Source organism: Phoenix dactylifera, unplaced genomic scaffold (genome assembly GCF_009389715.1).
Source record: "Phoenix dactylifera cultivar Barhee BC4 unplaced genomic scaffold, palm_55x_up_171113_PBpolish2nd_filt_p 000333F, whole genome shotgun sequence".
Classification (NCBI taxonomy): domain Eukaryota; kingdom Viridiplantae; phylum Streptophyta; class Magnoliopsida; order Arecales; family Arecaceae; genus Phoenix; species Phoenix dactylifera.
In genome coordinates, this window is record NW_024067796.1 from 66,681 (window position 1) to 92,471 (window position 25,791).

Genomic DNA, 25,791 nt, shown 5'->3' on the forward strand with positions numbered 1-25,791 from the left:
GGAACAAAACACGATTTAAGAGGCTTGTCTCCTACAGTCCTTGGAAAATAGAGACAAGGATCTTTTAGGAAGACTATAAATGCATTTGTGATTCATGATGCAATGCAAAAATTTACCCAATAAAGGCGACTTAATATGCCAAAAAAATTAGAATAATCTTGCACATTATGTTCATTATAAATAGGCACACTTGTTTATATGTGTAGATAGATGCACCTGCAATGTTAATTCTTTGATCAATTATTTAATTAGATATCTGAATTCGAATTCGAAAAAATAGATCTATCCGTATCCGTATCCGTATTCGAAATATTTTTGAATTAACTATCCGGATCCATATCTGGATCCAATCGGATAAAGAAAACAATATTCGAATCCAATCCAAATCAAATACGGAAACGGATACGGTCGGATAAAATTCGATCCGTTTTCAGCCTTAGGCGGAGCATTCCAAACAGTTTACTGCCATTAATCACTAGGGGTACAAATGGGTCATCGTTTGTGGCCATGGGATTTGGGAATGAGAAGAAGGGATTTGAGTTTTCTGGAAAGTGATTGGAATTTGGGCTATCGAAAGGATTTTTTTTTTTTTTTTTTTGGGGGGGGGGGGTGGCAGGCATACTTAGTTTTATTTTGAATTTTTCTCTTATTATCTTTTTTTAATTTATAATTACTCAAAAATAATATTTTTAATATTTTTGAAATTAAAAATTAAATTTGGTGACAGAAATTTCTGTCAAAAACTCGTCACTGCCAAAAATAAACTTTTAAAAATTTATAAGCACTTGGATTACGATTTTTGTGATGGCTAAATTTGTCACTGTCTAGTTGCAATTTCGGTTACCAGTTTTGTGACAAATACCCCGTCACTACGGTAGTCACTAAGTTTTGACGCCCACTCTACTTGTATATTCTATGACTGATCTGTCACTAATTTGTCGCTAAGTTCACATCACGGTGACCAAATTCCTGTCTGTCATTAATCCGTCACAAATAGTGACTGATAACGGGCCGTCACTAGTTTTCCATCACTATACGCTTATTTTCTGATAGTAAACTTAAACTGCTTCAAAATTCACAAGCATTAGTAATCTACTTAGCTATTTTGTAATCATTAAAATCATTCTCTTGGGTCAACAAATAAGATTAAATATAATCTGGCCCTCTTTCATCCTTAATGATAGCTCTTTCATAAAGAGGTTTTTATAGGTACCAAGATCAGATCTCGGGGCATTACTCCACTATAATTTTTTCTATTTTGATGAAACAAGATATTTTTATTATGAAAAAAAATGTCCTTTCCTCTGTCAATGAACATATTGAGCCCTTCTATGCTTGTATAATTGTATTAAAATGTCTGTATAAATTCAAAAGTTCCATTGAACAAAGTTAAAAAAAAATGAAACCTAATTTGGATACTAAGAAACTTTTGATGAATTATTTACATAAATTTTTGAATCTAATGGTATAATTTTTTTAATCTTCCACGAGAGCTTGAGTAAACACTCTAGCTTCACAGTTCTCTCAAAACCAAAAGTGCCCTAATTTTGCAGGACTACGGGCATTTTTTATCCACTAAAAGGAGGGTAACGCTGCACCTTGTTACGTGCACATGAACAACCCTTTTGCCACATGGTAACAGAGGATTGAAGCAACTCCAAGAATTTGTTATCAAAAGACCATGGATTGATCAAATGTGGAGTTACAAAATCAACCTCTCCTGGCTCTATGAATGTATAATGGGCCCAAATCATTGTCCCTGATAATGCTGTAAATAGTATCTGTAAATAGTACAACGAGCGAGCTGCAGTCACCTTAGCCACAATGTCCATTGTTTTGACCATTTTTCTTCTTTTTCGTAGTTAACTAGTCTTCTCTCCCACCCTGACGGAAGTGTGTGACCAGTTGTAATTCTTCTGGTCCCAGTCTGACAAGAAAAGATTGCTTTCCACCTACCATTTTCATACTGCCTACAGCTAATAACCTATCAATATAAACCAGCTGGTAGATGCAGAGCTCTCAACGAAAATATTCCTACTCGGCCCACCTCTTCCTCTCCCCTCCTCTCCATCTCCTTCCCCAATGGATCCCGACACCGAAATCCAATTCGACTTCTCCCCGTTCCTCCGCCTCTACAAGAGCGGCCGAATCGAGCGCCTCCTTGGCACCGATGTCGTCCCCGCCTCCGTCGATCCCGCCACCGGCGTCGCCTCCAAAGACGTCACCATCGACCCCTCCATCGGTGTCTCCGCCCGCCTCTACCTCCCCACCAACACGATCAGCAGCAAGAAGTTCCCCATCCTCATCTACATCCACGGAGGCGCCTTCGTTATCGAGTCCGCCTTCTCCCCGACCTACCACCACTACCTCAACGCTCTCGTCGCCCGGGCCCACGTCCTCGCCGTCTCCGTCGAGTACCGCCTCGCGCCGGAGCACCCGCTCCCCGCCGCCTACGACGACGCCTGGGCGGCCGCCAGGTGGGTCGCCTCCCACGGCAGCGGCGCCGGGCGGACCCGGAGCCCTGGCTCTCCGAACACGGCGACTTCGACCGTGTCTTCTTGGCCGGCGACAGCGCCGGGGCCAACATCGCCCACAACATGGCGGTGCGGGCCGGGGCGGAGGAGCTGGAGGGTGGGATGAGGATCAGAGGGCTGGTGTTGATCCATCCGTACTTCTGCGGGAAGGAGCCGGTGGGGATGGAGAGCAGGGATCCGCGGGTGAGGGAGAGGATGGAGAGCACGTGGGGGTTCGTGTGCGGGTGGAAGAAGGGGTTGGAGGATCCGCTTGTGGATCCGCTAAGGGGGGAGGGGATGGAGGGGTTGGGGTGCGAGCGGGTGCTGGTGAGCGTGGGCGGAGAGGGATTTCTTGAGGGAGAGAGGGAGGGCGTACTACGAGGGTTGAAGGGAGCGGGTGGGGAGGGAAGGTGGAGCTGATGGAGTCGGAGGGGGAGGATCATGTGTTCCATCTCCAGAATCCTACAGGGGAGAAGGCTTTGAAGGAGATGGAACGCATGATTTCTTTCCTCTATCAAGATTGATTTTTCTTTTGCCCGTATTATATATATTATTGGAAAGAGGAAATGACAGATCTGATGGAGAGCAGCATATGTTGTTCGAGATGACTAATATGGGCTGGAAGCTTCTTATTCATCCTAGATTTTATGTTGTTATGCTCTTTGAAGTAGAATTTATCAAATATTTTCTTTTCAAGTCCCGAAGATACTTGGATGGGCTCTTTCTTTTTTCTTTTTTTTTTTTTACTAAAACGGGCATTTCATACATCACAGATACGAATACACCCTAAAGAGTTAGAATACAAAATGTTCCGAAGTGCTCCGGGACATCTCTCTCTTCAGCCCATAGGATGCCTCTTGAGTGGCTCGCTACATATGCAGCCAATCAGTCGGGCCGCTCCATTGGCCTCACAATATACATGCATGGCCTGTAATGTAACCCCCTCTCTCACCATCATCCAAATATCGCGAAGCAAGGGATGAGCACATCCATGACTACCCGGGCCCCTATGGATCCAGTTAATCACCGTGGCTGAGTCACCCTCCAAAAAAATCGAGCTCCCCCAGAGTACCCGCCGCGCATAAGACAGGCCCATCCAGGCCGCTCGCAACTCTGCCCCTGGAACAGAAATATCAAAAATCTGACGGTCCCCTGCTGCCACCACATCAGAACTCGGGCCCCTAACAATGAATCCGGCCCCTCCCCTCCTGCCACCATCCAAGACAGAGCCATCAAAATTGACCTTGAGGAAACTCGGGGTGGGGTCTCCCAAGTAAAGAATACCCTATGTGGAGCTGCCGAAGCAATGTGGGAGCTCCAGATGTTCCGAGCTATTAAAGGTCTATGAGCTGGCTCTACCTGGATAATCTCTGCAGCCTGAGCGCAAGCCTGCTCCATCACAAATCGTAGGGACAGCCGGCGCTCACCAAACACTCGGGCGTTCCTGGCCAGCCATATCTGGTATGCTGTACAAGACGCCCTGATAGCCAATCCCCGCATCTGAGGAGCACCAGCCCAATTCCGAACCTCCTCCAGGAAGGAATCCCTCCCACTCCAGGTGTCCCCCGGGATCCCAATTAAACTCCAAACACCTCTCGCCCATACGCAGTGGAATAGAACATGATCCACCGACTCATCCACCCCGCAGTCCGGACATGAGGGGGAAAGGCTCATACCTCGTCTACACAACACTGAGCATGTCGGCAACCGCTCCCAGGCCACCTTCCAGAGGAAGAGAGCAATCCTCTGGTGTAGCCCAAACCTCCACACCCAGCCATAGTTTAGGCCCGGCTGTGAGCCTGGCTGAAGAAGCCGGGCAACCTCACCAATCCCAATGCTCGCTCGATAGGTGGTGCTCCAGACCTTGACATCTGGACCTACTGATCCCGAAAGGGGAATCGACCGAACCCGCTCTACTAGATGCTCTCCAAACAGCTGGCCCAGCTTGTCGCCATCCCACTCCGCCTCTCCCAGCCGGAGCAGATCAGAAACTCGGAGCCCCTCCCCCACCTCAGTATTGAGAGTCGTCGGCCATAGTCTCAAGGGAATTGGCATCCACCCATAGGTCCTCCATCACATCAATACTCTGTCCGTCGCCGATCAGCCACCTCGAATGCGCCAGGGCCATAGGCACATACCTCCCAATCTCTCGCCACATAAAGGATCTCCTCCGCCGGGCTATCGCCTGGCCCTCGAGACCCGCTCGGCCGTACCTGGCTATCATAACCTAGCTCCAGTGACCGTGCGGCTCCAAGACAAACTGTACCGCCCTCCGTGCCAGAGGGCCTCGCGTCGCACCAAGAGTGACTGCACCCCCAGCCCACCCCTTCCGTAGTGGTAAACACACTCTCTCTCAAGCCACCAGATGTATCCCATGCCCCCCCCGGTAGGAGCCCCAAAGAAAGCTCCGCATAAGCAGCTCAATCCCCACCAGCACAGTCTTCGGCACCGTTGTGTGAGCCATCAAATAAATAGGCATGGAACACAGAGCCGACTTGATCAACGTCAATCTCCCCATCATAGAAAGTGATGATGCCCTCCATCCCTCTAATCTGCTCCGCACCCTCTTCAGTAAGATAGATCACTCTGCCACCCGTAACCTCCTCCTTGTGATGAGAACCCCAAGATACACTAGGGCCCCCGTCTGCTCCTGTGTCCTCAGAGTTGCCCTGATCTCTCGGCGCACCCTCCCCTCAGTGCTAGGGCTGAAAAAGATGGCGGACTTATATAGATTAACCCTCTGCCCGGACATCACACAATACTCTATCAGCACGCCCTGGAGGGCTCTGGCATCCGACACCCTCACCCTAGCAGGTAGGAGGCAGTCATCTGCAAATAACAAGTGAGAAATAGGTTGGGCACCCAGGGCTGGACTGTAGGGTGCCAGCTCCCGATTCCCACAAGAAGCATGCAAAGCTCGGGAAAGTACATCAGAGCAAATAATAAATAGAAATGGGGACAGAGGACATCCCTGGCGCAGCCCATAGTAACACGAAAGAAGGGCGATGGTGTGCCGTTGACCAAAATGGAGAAGCTAGGCCCCTGCACACATCCTAGAATCCAGCCAATCCAAACCTGGTGAAATCCAAAGCTCTCAAGTGCCCGCCATAGGAAGTCCCACCGGATCCAGTCATAGGCACGCTCCATATCTAATTTCACTGCCATCAAACATCGCCTCCTCGAGGCTCGCTGCAGATCCCCCATCATCTCCTAGGCCAGCAGATGTTGTCTGAGATGCTCCTCCCCCCACAAAGGCTCCCTGCTCCTGACTAATGATCCATGGCAGCAGGTTCTTCATCTCCCCACTATGATCCTCGCCACCACCTTATACAAGGTAGTGCACAAACTAATGGATCTGTAGTGACTCGGCTCCGAAGCATCCAGACGCTTCGGTATCAATGTGATGAAGGTGACCTTCCAATCATTTGCCATTCCAGCTCGACTAAAGTAAAACTGTACTGCCTCCACCACTGCCCTCCGAATACTACACCAATATCTACGGAAGGAGAATGGTGGGAAGCCATCCGATCCAGGGGCCTTGTCCTTTGCAAGACCCCAAACCGCCTCCTGCACCTCCATGTCTGACACTGGCCGAATCAAGGCTATATTCTCTGACTCATCCACTCTAATCTCCGACTAGGGAAGTAGACCCGTCTCAAATATCCCCCCATCCTCAGTCCATCTAGACCCGCCCCAACCCTCAAGGAGTGGATCATATTCCTTTGCCTTCTAATGACTGTCGATCGGTGAAAAAAAACTAGTGTTCCGGTCGCCATCCTTGACCCACTGAATTTTGGATTTCTGTCTCCAAAAGATCTCCTGCTGGTGCAACAAGAAATGGTGGGAGGCTAGTGATCGCTGCAGGTCCGCCATATGGGCTCTTTCTCCGGCAGAAATGTTTATCTTGTTATTCTCTCAAGAATTTGTACTCTTCCTTCAGTTGGCAAGTTTACTGTATAATGCTAGAAAGCAAGTTAATGCTTTTTGAGGATATTGCATAAAAAACACACTCCTTTTCATTTTGCAGATCCAATATCATTTTCAAATTTTTGCAGATTTAATATTAATTTAAGGTCTTGGCAAGAATGGCCGCAGGCCCCATCCACGCTAGCGGTGGCCTACTGGCCTCTTCTACTTTGGCCAAGACCTGTTTACACTAAACAATTATTTAAGATGGGAAAAAGAAAAGAAAGCACAATAGCGTGACATCTCCTCCATCTCTTTCTCTCTCTCAAAAAAAAAAAAAAAAAATCCCGTACCACTTGCTTTCGCCAAGACTTATTTACACTAAACAATTATTTAAGATGGGAAAAAAAAAACACAATAGCGTGGCACCTCCTCCATCTCTTCCTCTCTCTCTCAAAAAAAAAAAAAAAAATCCCGTACCACTTGCTTTGGCCAAGACTTGTTTACACTAAACAATTATTTAAGATGGGAAAAAAAAAACACAACAGCGTGACACCTCCTCCATGTCTTCCTCTCTCTCTCTCTCTCAAAAAAAAAAAAAAAAAAGAAAAATCTCGCACCGCTTTCCCAGCCTTTCCTTATACTCCAAATCTCCATCAGCTTTCAAATCCCTATCGCAAACATGTGCATGTGGTCCTCCTGAAGTATGGACTCTCGTGCGGCTTCTCCTTGACTCCTTGGGCAAGCCTGGAAAGCAGGATGGTTAAAAAACCGTAGTTGTTGACAACCGTAGGTTGCAGTCCTTCGTCAAATTTGTCATTCTGGTATGCCTGACCCAATCCCAGGCTTTCCAGCATCGCATCCATCAGATGCAAGGCCACTCTCCTGCATTCAGCCGTGCATTGCACCATCTTTTCCCTGACAAGAAACATCAAACTTGGTGGTTTAGGACATATTCTAATGCTATTTCTAGTATAATGCTCCGCAAGCTCTCGCCTCACTGATGTTCCGCAAGCTCAAAGAATGGTATCAGTGAGGCAAGAGCTTTCCTCAAACTCTATGCTCATCCCCTCCATGAGTGGGTCTAGTTCTGGCCACTGAATCCACAAGGCTACAGGTGCGCTTTTGAAAATAGAAGGCTACAGGTATGTCAACCACAATCCAATCAGCAAGAACATCATACTAGAGATATGTTGTGTTTCCCCTCTCCTTTTCCAGGCCTATTTCTCCCCTCTCATTGAGTTGTGTTTCCCTATCTACACTTTTATTGAAAAAAAAAAAACCCCTAACGATGCTTTAAAGCGTCGTTAAAATCACGAAGAGATATCAATTAGCGATGCTATAAAGCATCACTAAATTGCCGGAAAGTACCGATGCTAAAAGGATCGGTAAAGTGTCGCTATGTCCTGAAGCTTGTGAAAGCGTCGGAAAATATTTTTTCCACTCTTATATAGGAGATGCTTTACCGATGCTTTGGAAAGCATCGGAAGCTGTTTTACCAACGCGTGAAAGCGTCGGTAATGGCCAGAAAATGCATCGCTAATGCCCCATTTTCTTGTAGCATAAGAATAGCTCTGAGATCCACATTTTCTATGCATGTCAGGGAAGTTGCACATAGGATGAAATGTGTGCAGCCACGAACCTTAAACTTGTCTACTTTAAAGAAAAAAGAAAAAAAAGGTGGTCGATCGTTTTAAATGATAGAAACCTTCTGAAGAAGCTTTTCCTTATTTTCGTGAGAGAAACTGTAGCTAATAGTTTCTCGATTAATCCCTAAAAAGGATCCACTATTACGATGATCTAGAGCACAAATTCCCTACAATTTTGGCTGTAAAAAATTTCCATAGTTAACATATATATGGGCATGCTTTTCATGTATAAGTTGGATCCACATTACTACATCAAGATGTTTGTTTGATTTTAAATAAAAATTAATAAGTATTGGATATCAACTAACTTAATGATAGAGACATTAGAGCCCCTCATTCAGATGATGGAGTCAATTAGTTGTTTTTATTATTGATCGAGTCAATTAGGTTAGTTGCTTTTGTTATTGGTCGAGTCAGTTTGGTTAGTTGCTTTTATTTTAGTCAAGTCAATTAGGTTAGCTGTTAAGTTATGTAACTGGATTGAGTAATTGGATCGATTTTGGTATGTAATCAATCGGTTGACTTAGTCAACAGATTGAGGATCTAATTTTGATATGTCGTCAATTGATTGACCCGATATAAGGCATATATAAAGGCTACCCCTCTCATGAATTGGAGCATTGAATGATTGAATAAAAAAATCCAAGCCTTCTTTTTGTTTCTTCTTCTTCCTCCTCCTCTTCTCTTTTTTATGCGTCTCTATAACCTCTTCTTCCTCCTCCTTCCCTTCTTCTTCCTCTTTCTCTCTCTTCCTGCAGTGATCCGTCATCAGCTTGGTATTAGAGCCAGAGTTTTGCCTCTATCGTCAAAGCTCCTCGATCTTGCGGTCCTACGCTTCATGCTATTATTCCAGTCACCAGATCTTCACCGCCTCCTGGGCTGTGCCCACACACCCATCCCCCCTCCCTGCCATCTTCCACCCCCCCCTTTTTTTTTCTCTCGCTTTCGTTTTCCCTCTTCGGTGTGTCCTGTTCGTGCACCCTTTTTCTTTCCCCATCGAGATTATCGTGTTGCCCAAGATGACAAGCCAAGAGGGGGGGTGAATTGGTTTCTCTTGAATTTTTTTTACTATCTTTCTTTAGTCAATTAATGAGTGAGTGAAATTAGAACAATGCACAATACAAACACACAAGAAGTATAGTGGTTCGGTACTCTCCTAAGCACCTACGTCCACTCCCCAAGCGACCCTTTGGGAATTCACTATAATTCCTCGGATTATAGTTGGATTGTTTTCCGGGCTCACAATCTAAAAACCTTTACACTTTGGTTTTCCGGGATCACCAATAACCTATGTTGGTTTTACGGGCTCACCAACGAACCTTCACAATTAGTTTTACGGGTTCACCAATGAACCTACTCCGTTGGTTTTACGGGCTCACCAACAAACCTTTACAAGGTGATTAAAAAAGAAGAAGAAGAATGTTGAAACTCCTAGATGAGCAAATATAACAATTATAAGCTACAAAGAAGAGTTTAGAGAATAGTTATCGCTTGATGAGACTTTTCTCTTCTTTGTCAAGAATGCTTCACTCTTCAAGGGTGGATGGAGCTTTTAATATCTCTTGGAATCTGCTCAACCACTTCCTTTTGACTCTTGAATGAAGCACTTAGATGAAGAAGATTAGGGCACTTGTATTTCTTATGTAAGCTTTGATATTTTGCAAAAGGATGTTTTTCTCTGATGAATAGTGTCCCTTTAAATAGTTTTCCTCATCCATTGGACAACCCCCAATGGTTAGAATTCAAAAACTAGCCGTTGCTTGCTATTAGAAGGATAAAAAGTACTTCTCAGAACTAGCCGTTATGCTTCTGCCCGTGCTTGGGTCGACTCAACTTTTACTGGGGTCGACCCAACTTTCACTTGGGTCGACTCATGCTATATTGGGGTCGACCCTCTCAGGAAAACACAGAACCTTATATTTCAGCCTTTCTTCACTTGGGTCGACTCAAATCTTTTTGGGTCGACTCAAGGTTCAGTTGGGTCGACTCAACTTTCACTTGGGTCGACCCTCTCAGGTTTTCCAGAGAACAGATTTCCGAATGACATTACCTTTGGATTGACTCATGTTCAGTTGGGGTCGACTCAAGGTTGGATCGACTCAGGTTCCATTTGGGTCGACCCTCTCAGGGATTCCAGAGACTTGTTTTCTTGAGACTTGAGGATTGGGTCGACTCAGCTTTCACTTGGGTCGACTCAAGTACTGTTCATCCGTGCCATTTTTTGCAGAAGTGTGCCGGATGGATCCATGATGTGCCGGGGTGTACTCCATCTATCTTAGGGTTGACTCATTTCACACTTTGCTGCAACTTAAGGTTAGATTCATCCATACAATCAATGAAATATGCCTCAAGCAATTTTGAATATATGTTATGGTGATGCTACATACTCTTAACAATGAAAATTACTATTGTCCCCTTAAGAGTACATTTCACTTGAGACTTTGCCGAATTAGAATTTAGAATTCACTGTCCCTTTTCTATCGCAAATTTTATCTCATTATTAATCATTGAAATACATCTTGATCTCATTCTACTAATGTATTGAGAATGATGAACTTAGTAATGATATATCATATTACCTTGTAATATTTAATTAGACAAACTCTTAATCATTATATTAATCATCAAAATACCACTATCATCCTCATGTCGCACAATGCCTGTCTGGAGCCACACAAGAAGGAAAGGAGGAGAAAACCCTTGTTCTTTCCCTTCCTTCCGTGCCAGCACCCCCCACCGCCACCGAGCCCTTCCCCTTTTGCCTCGTTCCTTCGTCCACCCCTATTTTCATCTCACCACAGGACAGACCCCTTTCGGCACCACCTCGCTAATCCACCGCCGTCTCCTCCACCTTCGCCATCTCTCCCACGCTCTCCTCATCGGTTTTTCTTTCCCCGTCACCGTGCCCACACCCACCGCCGCCCCCACCTTACAATGTCGCCATGCCTTTGGTGCACCGCCGGAGACCGTCACACCCCACGGAAGTGTCGCCGTGCCCCGAGTTCCTCACATCTGCCATCGACCGCCCAGTGACCGCTCATCGGAAGAGATCAACGCCCGCCAGAAATCTGTGACCGACTGCCCTCCAGCGCCACGAGCCATGGAGCCGCAGCCGAACCTTCCGCCCCGTCCTGCAACCACCGCCGCGAAGATCGCCGCATTCCGCTAAGCCCGTCGGAGGTTGAAGACGGACAACTTTACGGGTAAGATCCAAACCCGTTTACCTGCTATCCATTAGATCGGATCTGTTCCGCAAGAAAAAAAAAGGAGACGCACGTGATTTGCACGTGTCGTACCCATAACGGGTATCGGAGTGGGTCAAACCCGATAACCCCAATCCTAACAGATCCGAGTTAAAAAAATAAAATTAAAAAAAAATCGACCTTTTCATCTTCTTCCCCGATTGTCCGACTGCCCCGCCGCCGCCGAGGCCACCCTGCTTCCTTCTAAGTTCCTCATCGCTATTGGAGCTTCACCGGCTGAACCACCGCTAGCAGATTGTCCAAGCGCCTTCTTCCTCGCAGCCGACCGCATAGCTGCTCCGCCACGTCGCCACCTCCGCTCGCTGCAGTGCCGCTCAGCCTTTGCCACTTTGCCACCTCCAACTCCCCGCCCAACCTGCACCCGGGCCGTCGGCGCCCGAGCAGACCGCCGGTAGCGCCACCCCGCCCTCGGTTGTCTCTGTCCCTGGTCGCTCCCGCCTCCGCCGTCACCTTCCCCCCTCCCCACCTTCGCCCCGCCCGCTTCCACGGCTGCAACCGCCCCCCCTCCTTTGCTGCCGCTCGAACCCCACGGCATCTTCGGCCTCCCCCGCCCCTTCGGCTGTCGCCCCTCCCCCCACACTCTTCCCTTCTCACACCGTCATGGGCCTGCCCATTTCACCTTTTATTTGGGCCCATCAGGCACTCCTGCCAGCCAATTTCATCAGGCCCATTAGGCCCGCGCCATCATCCCAAAGCTCCCCACTTCCTCCTTTCTTCCACAGGACCACAACCAGTTTCCTCCCCAAACCTGTTCACACCACGACCAATTCCCTCCTCCCAACCTGTTCACACTGCGACCAGTTTCCTATCCCCAATTCCGTTCAGACCACCACCAGTTTCTCCTCCCTAATTTCCTGCGACCACTGGACTACGCCAGGCAACCACATCGGCTTCATTGTCATATATGTGTTCACCTTCTTCTTCGCCAACTTTGGTCCCAACAGCACCACCTTCATCATGCCTGCAAAAATTTTTCCAGCCAGACCTGCACTCAACAAGGTCAAGTTTTTTCACCTGAGAGGAGTTGATGAGGACATCAGAGCCCCTCATTCAGATGATGGAGTCAATTAGTTGCTCTTATTATAGGTCGAATCAATTTGGTTAGTTGCTTTTGTTATTGGTCGAGTCAGTTTGGTTAGTTGCTTTTGTTTTGGTTGAGTCAATTGGGTTAGCTCTTAAGTTATGTAATTGGGTCAAGTAATTGGATCGATTTTGGTATGTAATTAATTGGTTGACTTAGCCAACTGATTAAGGATCCAATTTTGGTATGTCGTCAATTGATTGACCTGATGTAAGATCTATATAAAGACCACCCGTCTCATGAATTAGGGCATTGAATGATTGAATAAAAAAAATCCTAGCCTCCTTTCTGCTTCTTCTTCTTCTTCCTCCTCCTCTTCTCTTCTTTCTGCATCTCTATAACCTCTTCTTCCTCCTCCTTCCCTTCTTCTTTCTCTTTCTCTCTTCTTCTTGCAGTGGTCCGTCATCACTTAATTGGCAAAATCAATCAATATTGGATACCAATGGTCTAGGTTTCAATTTTGTCATTATCTTAATTTAGACTAGGTAAACTGTAACTTTTTAAAATCTATCCATACCCAAAAGGTTTGAAGAGTTGCCATTGATTTACTGTGCAAGAGCGACTGTAATCATCATCATCTCTTATGGGTAATTGAGCCTACCACTTTAATGGCCACGTTGTTTTAAGTCAGGGTATAAAAAAAGTTTTAAAATAGATTTTGCATAAAGACTCATTCAATTGCCTATTGTATAAGAAAATTATGATTTTTTTTTTTTTTTTTTGCATAAAACTAGAGCTGAGCAAAATTCGGAACAAATCGGGCTCGGGCCGGGCTCTACAGCAGCAATTAGGCCCGATGGCTATGCCCTGGCCCGGCCCGGTCCGACTGTCGAGCTTAAATTTTTGTCCAGGCCCGATTCGACTTTATAAATCTGGTCCCAGGCTCGATCCGAGAGGCTCGACCCGGCAGTCTTGATTTTTTCTTTGTTTGGAATCTAGAAATGGGCCAGAATGGCCCAACAGCTTAATAGGCTCTCTAAAGCTGGATGTATTTTTCTTACTTTACATATAAAACACAGGTCGGGCCGGGCCGGGCTATTTTTAAAAGTTTCCAGGCCTGGCCCGATTTTTTGGTCGGGCAATTTTTCCTGCCTAGGCCTGACCCATGGGCCTTTTTTTAATCCCCAAGCCCGAAAAATTCTGGACCGGGCAGGGCGGCCTGGATGGGCCAGAAGGCCCATGATCAGCTCTGCATAAAACATATTAGAGGTCCTTGGTCAATTTTATTCTTAGATTTTAAGTACAAAAAGGATAGTAATATGAACACATATCTAATATTCAAAATAGATTTATTGAATGTTTTATAAGTGTGCATCAGACATTTGGTAAATTAGGTATTAGGTTTAAAAACAAGCCGGACTTCATCCGACAGCATCCATTTCTTTATCCAAATAAAATCAAATTCAAGTAGAAATATTGATATTTAATCCGATTCGAATCCAAATTCGGAGCTTAAAAAACTTTAGAATCCAATGCAAGCTCTCAACCACTAGGCTACAATATAATATTATGATGTATCATATTTTAATCATTATTTTCATAAAATGACTTTTCTCTTTGATAAAAATGAAAAATAAACATATTTTATTTATTCCTTATGATAGTTTCAAAACTTTATTATTAAAATATTAAAATTAAATTAACTTCTTTGTATTACAATAGATAATCTCCTAGGAATAGATCATCTATATTTTTTATTTGCAATTTAATTAAAAAATAAAAATGATATTTGATACAAAAAATATTAATATTTTCATCTTAAATAATCTTTGAGTTTTAATATGAATATAAATAATATTGGACTTATATTCTTATCTATTTAGAACAAATATAAATACTATTTTTGTTATTTTTTAAATTTTTATATTTATTAAAAAATATGAATATAAATATAAATATATCAATATACAATGGTGCTAATAGATATCATCTATATAGTATTTAGATCCTAATATATATTATTTTATAAAATTATTAATTTAAAAATTATTTGTTAAAACATTTATAGTTGGGATCGAAGGGCCGAATCCTTCACGTGAAAGGAGGATTCACCTTCAAGCAAATCTGTCAGTTTGTACAGTGTTTGCCTCTAATTTATGCAGGGAAGTCAATGAATTTGCTGAATATATCATAAAGGACGATCCAATAAAAAATATCATAAAGGACGATCAATCATTCTGTCGTTACAAATCACCGACGCCCGGCACCTCATCTCGCATCATATACAGCTGTTCCCACCAAAGTGGGACGGCAATTCACAGCCCTCTTAAAAAAAGCTGCCTTCTAGAGTTGCGAGAAACTCTCCTCTTAAAAAAATATAAAATCGCAAGGAACCCGTCGCAACACACCCACCACATACTGACGTCCGTTCCTCTAAGAACCGAATTTTCTAAAGAGTACAAGGGCCGGTCTGAGACGGGAAAATACAAATTATTTTGCTATCTCGGGACATCCTCTCCCCTCCTAATTGGCTTTCGTTCTTTATGCTACCTTTATGGTTCTAACTTCTAACCACTCCTTTTTGGTACACCAAACCTTCCTGGCGAACCATCAGCCATTTCTTCCCATCTCCTTTTCTTTTGGTACCCTTGGAGCAGATTACATTCAAACGGTCCACCTAACCTTGCTCTCTACTCCCTATATTTCGTCCGGCCTGGTTTCATCCCTTCATCCCTGCCACCCTGCCCGATGGATCCTGACACCGAAATCCAATTCGAATTCTTACCCCTTATTCGCCAGTACAAGAGCGGCCGCATCGAGCGTTTCTACCTCCCTCGCAAAGCCCCCGCTGCGATCGACCCCGAAACCGGCGTAACCTCCAAAGACGTCGTCATCGACCAGGAAACCGGCGTCTCCGTCCGCCTCTTCCTCCCCAAGCTCGGCGACACCGCTCCGAAGAAGCTCCCGATCTACGTCTACTTCCACGGTGGAGGCTTTGTCATCGGATCCGCCTTCGATCACCTCACCCACGACTACCTCACTCCCCTGGTGGCCAGAGCCAACGTCATCGCGGTCTCGGTGGACTACCGCCTGGCCCCCGAGCACCCGCTGCCTATAGCCTACGAGGACTCCTGGGCGGCGCTCAAGTGGGTGGCGTCCCACGCTGCGGGCGGCGGCACTGAGGCGTGGCTGGCCGAGCAAGGAGATTTTGGACGCATTTTCTTGGACGGCTGCAGCGCGGGGGGAAACATAGCCCATCACATGGCGCTGCGCGCTGGCACAGCGGAGCTCGGACCTGGGGTGAGGATACGAGGGATGGTATTGATCCATCCCTATTTCGCGGGAAGAGACCCGTTTCCTTCGGAGTTGGCGGACATGGGGTTGAAGGAGAAGATGGATGGGTTGTGGGTGTTGGCTTGTCCCGGGACGGTTGGGATGGACGACCCGCTGGTGAACCCACTGGCGGAGGCGGCGCCGAGCTTGAAGGGCTTGGGGTGCGAGAAGGTGCTGGTGTGTGTGGCGGAGAAGGATGTCTTGAGGGAGAGGGGGAGGGCGTATTACGAAGGGTTGAAGAGGAGTGGATGGGGAGGGGTGGTGGAGTGGCTGGAGTCGGAAGGGGTGGGGCACGCGTTCCATGTTCAGAACGACTGCGAGCAAGCTTTGGAGCTGATGGAACGTACGGTGAAATTCATCAGTGGCAACTGAAGGCTTTCTGGCTGCTGGAAAAAGGGCCGGTGATGGGAATGGAGAAAGGGATGATAATTAAATTGATGGGAATTGGTAGATGGTTAAATATCTTCCAGCATCCAAAGGAAAGCTCTTAATTTCTATGCTGCTTCTGGTAATGGTGAAATGATTCCCATAACAGAGAGCGCCCATTGTTAGATGGGAAAATAAGAATGAATGGAAAATGTTGTCGATCTCTTCTCTTCTCTTCGGGTCAGTTAGTTGAACTCAGTTTCCTATTTTTATGTTTGCCGGCAGGCTGTGTTCTGTATTTTGTCTTCTTGTTTCTAATTGCTCTTCTGGTAGTCTGGTTCCGTTGGTGGTTGAATAAAAAAATGTGAATGAACTTTTATACTAATGACATTTTTATTTTATAAAAAAAAATCATTCTAGTTGTCTGTGTTTGCATCTTTGTTGACTTTTCCAATTTTCTTACAACCTTGCATATATGTCAACTGAAATGGCAAATTCATCCCTCCACTAAATCTAACTTCTTCAAATTTTTCAAAATTCTAGTAGGTAGTTAAATTCAGGCTATTTTAACTTCGGTCATTGTGTTCATCCATTTGCTCTCTGATGCTGCGATTTGTTTCTATAGATATTTATGGTATATGGTGACAACATAACTTGCATCTGTTTTCAGAATGGCTACCAAGTACAATATTCAGGTTTATAATGTACAACTTGTCTTCATGCGCTCAGTAAATTGAAATGATACCATGACAAATGAAATTGACCTACTATAAGGGAAATTATATATACTGTATTCTAAGTTATACCATATTCTAAGAATTGGTCATGTGTTTCCTAGCAGAAGAACATACAACAAACTGTGCATGGGCCACACGTGGAGGAGTTAAAAAAGAGTGGAGGGAAGTAGCTAACGGTGACAAAGCAGATTGGGTTGGGTTGGATGCAGGCCGAGTTAAAAGCTTGTAAATCCGAACTTGATCTATTCAATAAACGAGTTAAAAATTCAGATTTAAATTTAACCTATTTGTTAAATAGGTGAACTGATCCGATCTACATAACCTATTTACTAAACAGGTAGAATCAGGTTAAACAGATTAAATAGGTTAAGCGGTTTAATAGGTTAATTGGATTAGATTAAATATGATTGATGGGGAAAGTATTGGATGCCTCGACCTCGGGCCAGACCTACCGCATTGACTTCGGACATAAACCAAAGACAAGAAATTTGGGCCTAGTTGAGCTGCTAACCAATCGTGGCAATGGATTTCGGTTCTGACCGAGGAGGAGACATCAACTGAAGAGAACAATCAACATATGTCGACAAAGACTGACAGTTCTAAAATCGGCATCTTTGGCAGCCCGCAATTGTAGTAGCACCATGGCTTGCGCCCCACCAGCGCTGCTCGTCGCCCATGCGGATGGCTTCTACACCGCGACCGTACTACCGGCTGCTACCTAGCATCATTGCACACTACGTCAAGTCAGGTAACAACAAAGTGAGCTCTCTTATATAAAAGGGCAGCCTAGGGAACCTCAAGTATGCGAGATATATGATAGTCTTCAACTATTTACAAAGGGCATATTCTATAGTAATTTATTCTATTGCCATTTTATTCTTATTTAGGCATCAGAAGGTCCTCCGTCGGAAATTCTCCAGCAAGCGGACTTTCTTACAGGCCATAGGAGCCCAGCAACCGACGCATTAACCGGTCTACCAGCTCGCCTCCAGCCAACCTCAGAGTCGACCGAGCTGCTCTTCCACCATGGTACGAATTTGACGGCAACAGATTGGTGCTAGAGAAAAGGCCACCCCTCAGCTATATCAACATCAATCGAATGAGAGACAACCAACATGATGTTGTGAGGAGCCCATGACGCATCGTATGCTTCACAACGCCGTGCTTAGACCTCCCGAGGGTTGTTGCGAGGTCCGAACCTATTCCATTGGAGCAACCCGCCACGCATGTAGACAATTAGTAGTTTAACCTGCTCACTCAAAAGATGCAGGCTTTGACCACGGTGGTCCAGGGTCTGCGACAAATAGTGGCGTGAGTACAACGACTCTAGAGGTTTGCAACCTAGAACAGTCGGTTGCGATATCGACGATGAAGAGCGGCCTACGGCTGTCAAGCTTCATTTTCTCCTTAGAAAAGTGCTTCCCTATCGACTTAGCCGAAATGCTGGTGCCTCGACAAGTATGCCAACACGGAGGAAGCCATGGCATCCCATCGTAAGTCTACTGGTGGGAGACCCTCTGAGGAGGTAAGAGGGGATGCAAGGAGCGAAGCGAGCTGAGGAGTGTTTTGCCTTGGCACGAGTGGGGCTCACGATGGCTCGAGACCAACCTCAAAAGTTTGAGAGGTACACCCCCTCATTGCCCTGAGAACCTAGATCTTCATGGAGATCAAAGATCGGGGCTACCTGTTCCCTTCGCATTCGATGAAGAGACCGACGACCAAGAGAGGCCAGAAGAAGTACTGCTGCTTCCTCCAAGATTGCGGCCACGACATCGAGGAGTTCATTCAGCTCTAGGACGAAATCGAAACACTCATTCAACATAGGTGGCTGGACTGGTACGTACACACTCGACATGGCTGAGGAGCACCCGTCACGATCTAATCTGCCACCCCCGGAACAAATCAACAATCACTTTATCAACATGATTGCTGGCGGCCCCGTCGAGGTCCCGAGGATCTCGTGCAGCCGAGCTTCCGAAGAAGTCGAAACTATCTAGAAGAACCAGCGCACAGGAGACATCATCACTTTGTCTAACGCCGACCTAGGAGGAGTTCAAACTCCTTATGACGACCCATTTTTATTTCTCTTACTATCATAAATATAATGTAAAGAGAATACTTATTGATAATGGAAGCTTAGTAGATGTATTATTTTATGATGCATTTTGAAGAATGAGACTGCCTGTTTAACAGCTTTAAAAAGGTCAACACTCCTCTCATTGGCTTCTCGGAAGACTGGATTTTCATAGGAGTGATCAATCTACCGGTCACTGCGGGAGAAAAACTTTGAAGTAACACTTTGAGGCTCCACTTTGCTAGCCGACCTGATCTGAATGCTTTCTAAGCTATGGTACCCACCTACTACTTGCTCATGCGATTCTTCACAAGCCGCAGAGTGGGAGAAATCCAAGGTAACCAGATGATAGCTCGCCAGTGATACATGGCTACCCTCAAAGAAAAGAAGCCGGTAAAAACTCCACCGATCGAGAGGCTGGACATTAGGGACAAGCTCAAGGAGCAGTAAGGAAAACTGATCGAAGAGTTGGTGTAAGCCCCCTTGCAGCCTGATTGGACCGTGCAAATCGGCTTGAGCTTAGACAAAGAGGACTGAGCCAGGATGATCGATTTCCTCCAAGACAATACTAATGTGTTCGTCGGTGGGTTGCTGACATGCTAGGTATAAGCCTCGAGGTGGTCATTCGCAAGCTCAACATGGATCCGACTCACCAACCTGTACGGCAGAAGAAAAGAAACTTTGCCGCAGAAAGGCACTAGATCATAAACTAAGAGGTCGATAAGCTTTTGGAGGATAGCTTTGTTCGCGAGGTAAGCTACCTTGACTGGCTAGCCAATATTATACTTGCCTGAAAGATAACTTCCCATTATCTAGGGTTCATCAGCTCGTAGATGCAACCTCAGACATCAGTTGTTTACCTTCATGAAGGCATTCTCTGGGTACAACCAGATTCCAATGGCGCCCGAGGACAAGAAGATGACTTTTCTTACCAACAGAGGCCTCTATTGCTACAAGGTAATGCCCTTTGGCTTATAGAATGCAATGGGTCATTTACCAGTGACTCGTCAACAAAATCTTCAACTAGCAGATCGGCCAAAATATAGAGGTGTACGTAGACAATATGCTCGAGAAAAGCTGACTAGCGGAGCCGCACATCAGTGATCTAGAGGAGATTTTTGTAACCCTTAGAAGGTACCAAATAAAGATCAACCCAATGAAATTGTCTTTGGGGTCACTTCGGAAAAATTTCTAGGGTTCATAGTCACGCAACACGGCATTGAAGCAAATTCGAAGAAGATCCGAGCAGTGCAGGACATGCAGCCCCTAAAGACCATCAAACAAGTTTAACATCTAACTGGTTGGGTCGCAGAATTGATGAGGTACGTTTTTAGATCGACAGAGCACTGCCTACCATTCTTCAAGGCCCTAAAGCACCCAAAAGACTTCTAATAGATTGAGAAGTCTCAAGAGGCCTTTGTCCAACTAAAAGAGATCTCAGCTCGTTGCCCTTCCTCACAAAGCTACAGGTCGGAGAAATGCTTTATCTGTACTAGCCATTTCTCTCGCTGCTATGAGTTCGGTCCTAATTCGAGAAGAAGGATGCTAGAAACCAATCAAATATGCAAGTCGAATCTGCGCGACGCCAAGACCAGACACCCTATATTGGAGAAAACAATCTACACCCTCATCATCTCGGCCCGAAAGCTCCGATAGTATTTTTAGGTCCATTTTGTCACAGTCTTGGTTGACCAGCCGATGAGACAAGTTCTCTAGAAGCCTGAAAATGCAGGTTGTCTAGCAAAGTGGACCGGGGAGCTCAGAGAGCTCGACCTGGAGTATCGACCTTGGCCATTATTAAGGCGCAAGTGTTGGCAGACTTTCTAGTGGAGTGCACCATCTCTGATGAAGATCCAGACAAGCTTCCCAAAAAGATGAAGCGATGGAGTAGTTGTGGTTCTGCACATAGATGGGTCATCAGGCCTGGCGGGCAGCAAAGCTGGGTTTACATTCACCAGTGTGGATGGACTAATCACTGAGTACGCTCTGCGGTTCGAATTCTCCGCCGCAAAAAATGAGGCCGAGTATGGAGCATTCATCATCGGGCTTAAGCTCTCCAAAAAGCTTGGAGTTCAACAGTTGAAGGTTTTCGGCGACTCGCAATTGGTGGTCGACCAAGTGCGAGGAGAATTCGAGGTTCAAGGGCTCTTAATGATCAAATACCTACAAAAGATAAAGAACATCACCTCGGCCTTTTGTGATTTTGACATACAATAAATCCCTCACATGGAGAATGCGAGGGTCGACCCGCGGTCAAAATTAGCCAGCTCGGAGATAGCTGAGTTAACCAAAGCCATCTACCTTGAAGTCCTAGAATCACTAAGCATCAACGAGCCCGAGGTTGTGCTAAATGCTGATATCGAGCCGTTCTTGAAGAATGGAAAATCCCGTACCACTTGCTTTCGCCAAGACTTGTTTACACTAAACAATTATTTAAGATACAACAACGTGACACCTCCTCCATCTCTTCCTCTCTCTCTCTCAAAAAGAAAAAAAAATCTCGCACCGCTTTCCCAGCCTTTCCTTATACTCCAAATCTTTATTAGCTTTCAAATCCCTATCGCAAACATGTGCATGTGGTCCTCCTGAAGTATGGATTCTCGTGGGCCGTGGGGCTTCTCCTTGACTCCTTGGGCAAGTCTGGAGAGCAGGATGGTTAAAAAACCGTAGTTGTTGACAACCATAGGTTGCAGTCCTTCGTCAAGTTTGTCATTCTGGTATGCCTGACCCAATCCCAGGCTTTCCAGCATCGCATCCATCAGATGCAAGGCCACTCTCCTGCATTCAGCCGTGCATTGCACCATCTTTTCCCTGACAAGAAACATCAAACTTGGTGGTTTAGGACATATTCTAATGCTATTTCTAGTATAATGTTCCGCAAGCTCAAAGAATGGTATCAGTGAGGCAAGAGCTTTCCTCAAACTCTATGCCCATCCCCTATTCCCCTCCATGAGTGGGTCTAGTTCTGGCCACTGGATCCACAAGGCTACAGGTGCGCTTTTGAAAATAGAAGGCTACAGGTATGTCAACCACAATCCAATCAGCAAGCACATCATACTAGAGATATGTTGTGTTTCCCCTCTCCTTTTCCAGGCCTATTTCTCCCCTTTCATTGAGTTGTGTTCCCCTATCCACACTTATTGGGATGTTTACTGGGTGTTAAGAACAGCTCTGAGATCCACATTTTCTATGCATGTCAGGGAAGTTGCACACAGGATGAAATGCGTGCAGCCACGAATCCTAAACTTGTCCACTGTAAAGAAAGAAGAAAAAAAAGGTGGTCGACCGTTTTAAATGATAGAAACCTTCTGACGAAGCTTTTCCTTATTTTCGTGATAGAAACTGTAGCTAGCAGTTTCTCCATTAATGCTGGAAAAGGATCTACTATTACGATGATCTAGAGCACAAATTCCCTACAATTTTGGCTGTAAAAAAATTCTATAGTTAACATATATATGGGGCATGCTTTTCATGTATAAGTTGGATCCACATTACTACATCGAGATGTTTGTCTGATTTTAAATAAAAATCAATCAGTTTTGGATCCCAACAAACTTAATTGGTAAAATCAATCAATATTGGATACCAATGGCCTAGGTTTCAATTCTGTCATTATCTTAATTTGGACTAGGTAGACTGTAACTTCTTAAAATCTATCCATACTTAGAAGGTTTGAAGAATTGCTATTGATTTACTGCCCAAGAGGTACTGTAATTACCATCATCTCTTATAGGTAATTGAGCCTACTAATTTAATGGCCAAATACCATTGTTTTAAGCCAAGGTACAAAAAATGTTTTAAAATAGATTTTGCATAAAATCTCATTGAATTATCTATTGTACAAGAAAAATATGGTTTTTCCTTTTGCATAAAACATATTAGAGGTCCTTGGTCAGATTTAATTCTTAGATCTAAGTACAAAAAGGGCGGTAATATAAATACATATCTAATATTCGAAATAGATCTAATGGATGTTTTATAAGTGTGCATCAGATACTTAGTAAATTACGTATTAGGGTTGAAAACAAGTCGGACTTCATCTGACTACAACCATTTTCTTATCCAAAGAGGATCAAATTCAAGTAGAAATGCTGACATATGATCGGATTCAGATCCAAATTTGGTAGAAACTTTTAAAATCCAACGCAAGCTCTCAAGTACTAGGCCACAATATAGTATTATGATATTTCATATTTTAATTATTATTTTCATAAAAAGACTTTTCTCTTTGATAAAAATGAAAAATAAACATATTTTATTTATTCCTTATGATAGTTTCAAAACTTTATTATTAAAAATATTAAAATCAAATTAACTTCTTTGTATTTGTGAATTCATATATAATTTTTCCTACAATCTCTCTAGGAATAGATAATCCATATTTTTTATTTGCAATTTAACTAAAAAATAAAAATGATATTTGATACAAAAAAATATTAATATTTTCATCTTAAATAATCTTTGAGTTTTAATATGAATATAAATAATACCAGACTTATATTCTTATACGTTTAGAACAAATATAAATATTAAGTTTGGTATTCTTTCAATATTTATATTTATTAAAAAATATAAATATATCAATATTCAATGTGCTCCGGTGCTAATAGATATCGTTCATATATAATGTATTTAGATCCTAATTTATATTATTTTATAAAATTATTAATTTAAAAATTATTTGTTAAAACATTTATGGTTGGGATCACAGAGAAGGGCCGAATCCTTCACGTGAAAGGAGGATTCAACTTCAAGCAAATCTCTTGGTTTGTACAGTGTTTGCCTCTAGATTTTTGCGGGCAAGTCAATGAATTTGCTTAATATATTTTGAAGTTTATGCAAGATGTGATCCAATAAATAATATCATAAAGGACGATCTATCATTCTTTCATCACAACTCACCAGTCACCAGGGCACCTCACCTTGCATCGTGTACAGCTGTCCACCAAAGTGGGACAACAATTCACAGCCCTGCGCTGCACTCAATTAGTAGGGGACAAGCTCTCCCCTACCAATTGGCTTTCGTTCTTTATGCTATCTGGATGGTTCTAACCACTCCTTTTTGGTACACCAAACGTTTCTGGCGAACCATCGGCTGGTTCTTCCCATCTCCTTTTCTTTTGGCACCCTTGGAGCAGATTACATTCAAACGGTCCACCTAACCTTGCTCTCTACTCCCTATATTTCGTCCGAGCTGGTTTCATCCCTTCATCCCTGCCACCCTGCCCAATGGATCCTGACACCGAAATCCAATTCGAATTCTTCCCCTTCATTCGCCAGTACAAGAGCGGCCGCATCGAGCGTTTCTACTTCCCTCGCAATACCCCCGCTGCCTTCGACCCCGAAACCGGCGTAACCTCCAAAGACGTCGTCATCGACCCGGAAACCGGCGTCTCCGTCCGCCTCTTCCTCCCCAAGCTCGGCGACATCGCTCGGAAGAAGCTCCCGATCTACGTTTACTTCCATGGTGGAGGCTTTGTCATCGGATCCGCCTTCGATCCCCCCTCCCACCACTACCTCACTCCCCTGGTGGCCAGAGCCAATGTCATCGCGGTCTCGGTGGACTACCGCCTGGCCCCGAGCACCCGCTGCCTATAGCCTACGAGGACTCGTGGGCGGCGCTCAAGTGGGTGGCGTCCCACGCTGCGGGCGGCGGCACTGAGGCGTGGCTGGCCGAGCACGGAGATTTTGGACGCATTTTCTTGGACGGCTGCAGCGCGGGGGGAACATAGCCCATCACATGGCGCTGCGCGCTGGCACAGCGGAGCTCGGACCTGAGGTGAGGATACGAGGGATGGTATTGATCCATCCCTATTTCGGGGGAAGAGAACCGTTTCCTTCGGAGTTGGCGGACATGGGGTTGAAGGAGAAGATGGACGGGATGTGGGTGCTGGCTTGTCCCGGGACAGTTGGGATGGACGACCCACTAGTGAACCCGCTGGCGGAGGCGGCGCCGAGCTTGAAGGGATTAGGGTGCGAGAAGCTGCTGGTGTGCGTGGCGGACAAGGATATCTTGAAGGAGAGGGGGAGGGCGTATTACGATGGAGTGCAGAGGAGCGGATGGGGAGGGGAGATGGAGTGGTTGGAGTCGGAGGGGGAGGGGCACGGGTTCCATGTTCAGAAGTTCAACTGTGAGAAAGCTGTGGAGCTGATGGAACGTACGGTGAAGTTCATTAGTGGAAGCTGAAGGATTTTTGGTGCTGGGAAAAGGGCTGGTGATGGGAAATGGAGAAGGGGATGGTAATTCCATTGATGGGATTTGGTAAATGGTTGGTTAGCTTCATCCAAAGGAAAGCTCTTAATTTCTATGGTGCTTCTGGGAATGGTGAAGTGATTCCCGTAACAGAGAGTGCCCATTGTTAGATGGGAGAATAAGAATGAATCGAAAATGTCGTTGATCTCTTCTTTTCGGATCAGTTAGTTGACCTCAGTTTCCTATTTTTATGTTTGCCTGCAGGCTAAGTGTTCTGTATTTTGACTTCTTGTTTCTAATTGCTCTTCCGGTAATCTGGTTCCGTTGGTGGTTGGATAAAAAAATGTCAATGAACTTTCATAATAATGACATTTCTATTTTATAGGAAAAATCAGTCTAGTTGTCTGGTTTGCATCTTTGTTTACTTCTCCAACTTTCTTACAACCCTGCATATATGTCAAATGAAATGGCAACTTCATCCCTCCACTAAATCTAACTTGATTCCTTCAAATTTATCAAAATTCTGGTAGGAGTTAAATTCATGCTATTTTAACTTCTGTCGTTGTGTTCATCCATTTGCCATCTGATGCTGCAATTTTGTTGTATAGATATTTATGGTATATGTTAACTACATAACATGCATCTATTTTCAGAATGGCTGCCAATTACAATATTAGACTTCCTCCTCCCTGTCAGGTTTATAATGTACAACTTGTCTTCATGCGCTCAAATTGAA

The 25,791-nt window shown here is 44.8% G+C and overlaps 4 protein-coding genes across 4 annotated transcripts; 3 read left to right on the forward strand and 1 right to left on the reverse strand.

Moving 5' to 3' along the window:
- The first annotated feature begins 1,454 nt into the window (after nt 1-1,454).
- Nucleotides 1,455-3,221, forward strand: LOC103717079 (probable carboxylesterase 5). The gene is given in 4 exon segments (XM_008805323.4): nt 1,455-2,508; nt 2,511-2,849; nt 2,851-2,888; nt 2,890-3,221. Coding segments are annotated over 4 exon segments (951 nt in total). The 5' UTR covers nt 1,455-2,082; the 3' UTR covers nt 3,038-3,221.
- A 315-nt stretch (nt 3,222-3,536) lies between these two features.
- LOC103699441 lies at nt 3,537-4,568 on the reverse strand. The gene has a single exon (XM_008781461.2). The coding sequence runs from the start codon at nt 4,566-4,568 to the stop codon at nt 3,537-3,539; it is 1,032 nt and encodes a 343-aa protein (XP_008779683.2).
- Nucleotides 4,569-14,420: 9,852 nt separating this feature from the next.
- LOC103718723 (tuliposide A-converting enzyme 2, chloroplastic-like) lies at nt 14,421-16,470 on the forward strand. The gene has a single exon (XM_008807667.4). The coding sequence runs from the start codon at nt 15,101-15,103 to the stop codon at nt 16,055-16,057; it is 957 nt and encodes a 318-aa protein (XP_008805889.1). The 5' UTR covers nt 14,421-15,100; the 3' UTR covers nt 16,058-16,470.
- A 7,361-nt stretch (nt 16,471-23,831) lies between these two features.
- Nucleotides 23,832-25,449, forward strand: LOC103718722 (tuliposide A-converting enzyme 2, chloroplastic-like). Its single transcript, XM_008807666.4, is given in 3 exon segments — nt 23,832-24,434; nt 24,437-24,583; nt 24,586-25,449. Coding segments are annotated over 3 exon segments (954 nt in total). The 5' UTR covers nt 23,832-24,091; the 3' UTR covers nt 25,050-25,449.
- Nucleotides 25,450-25,791: the final 342 nt, after the last annotated feature.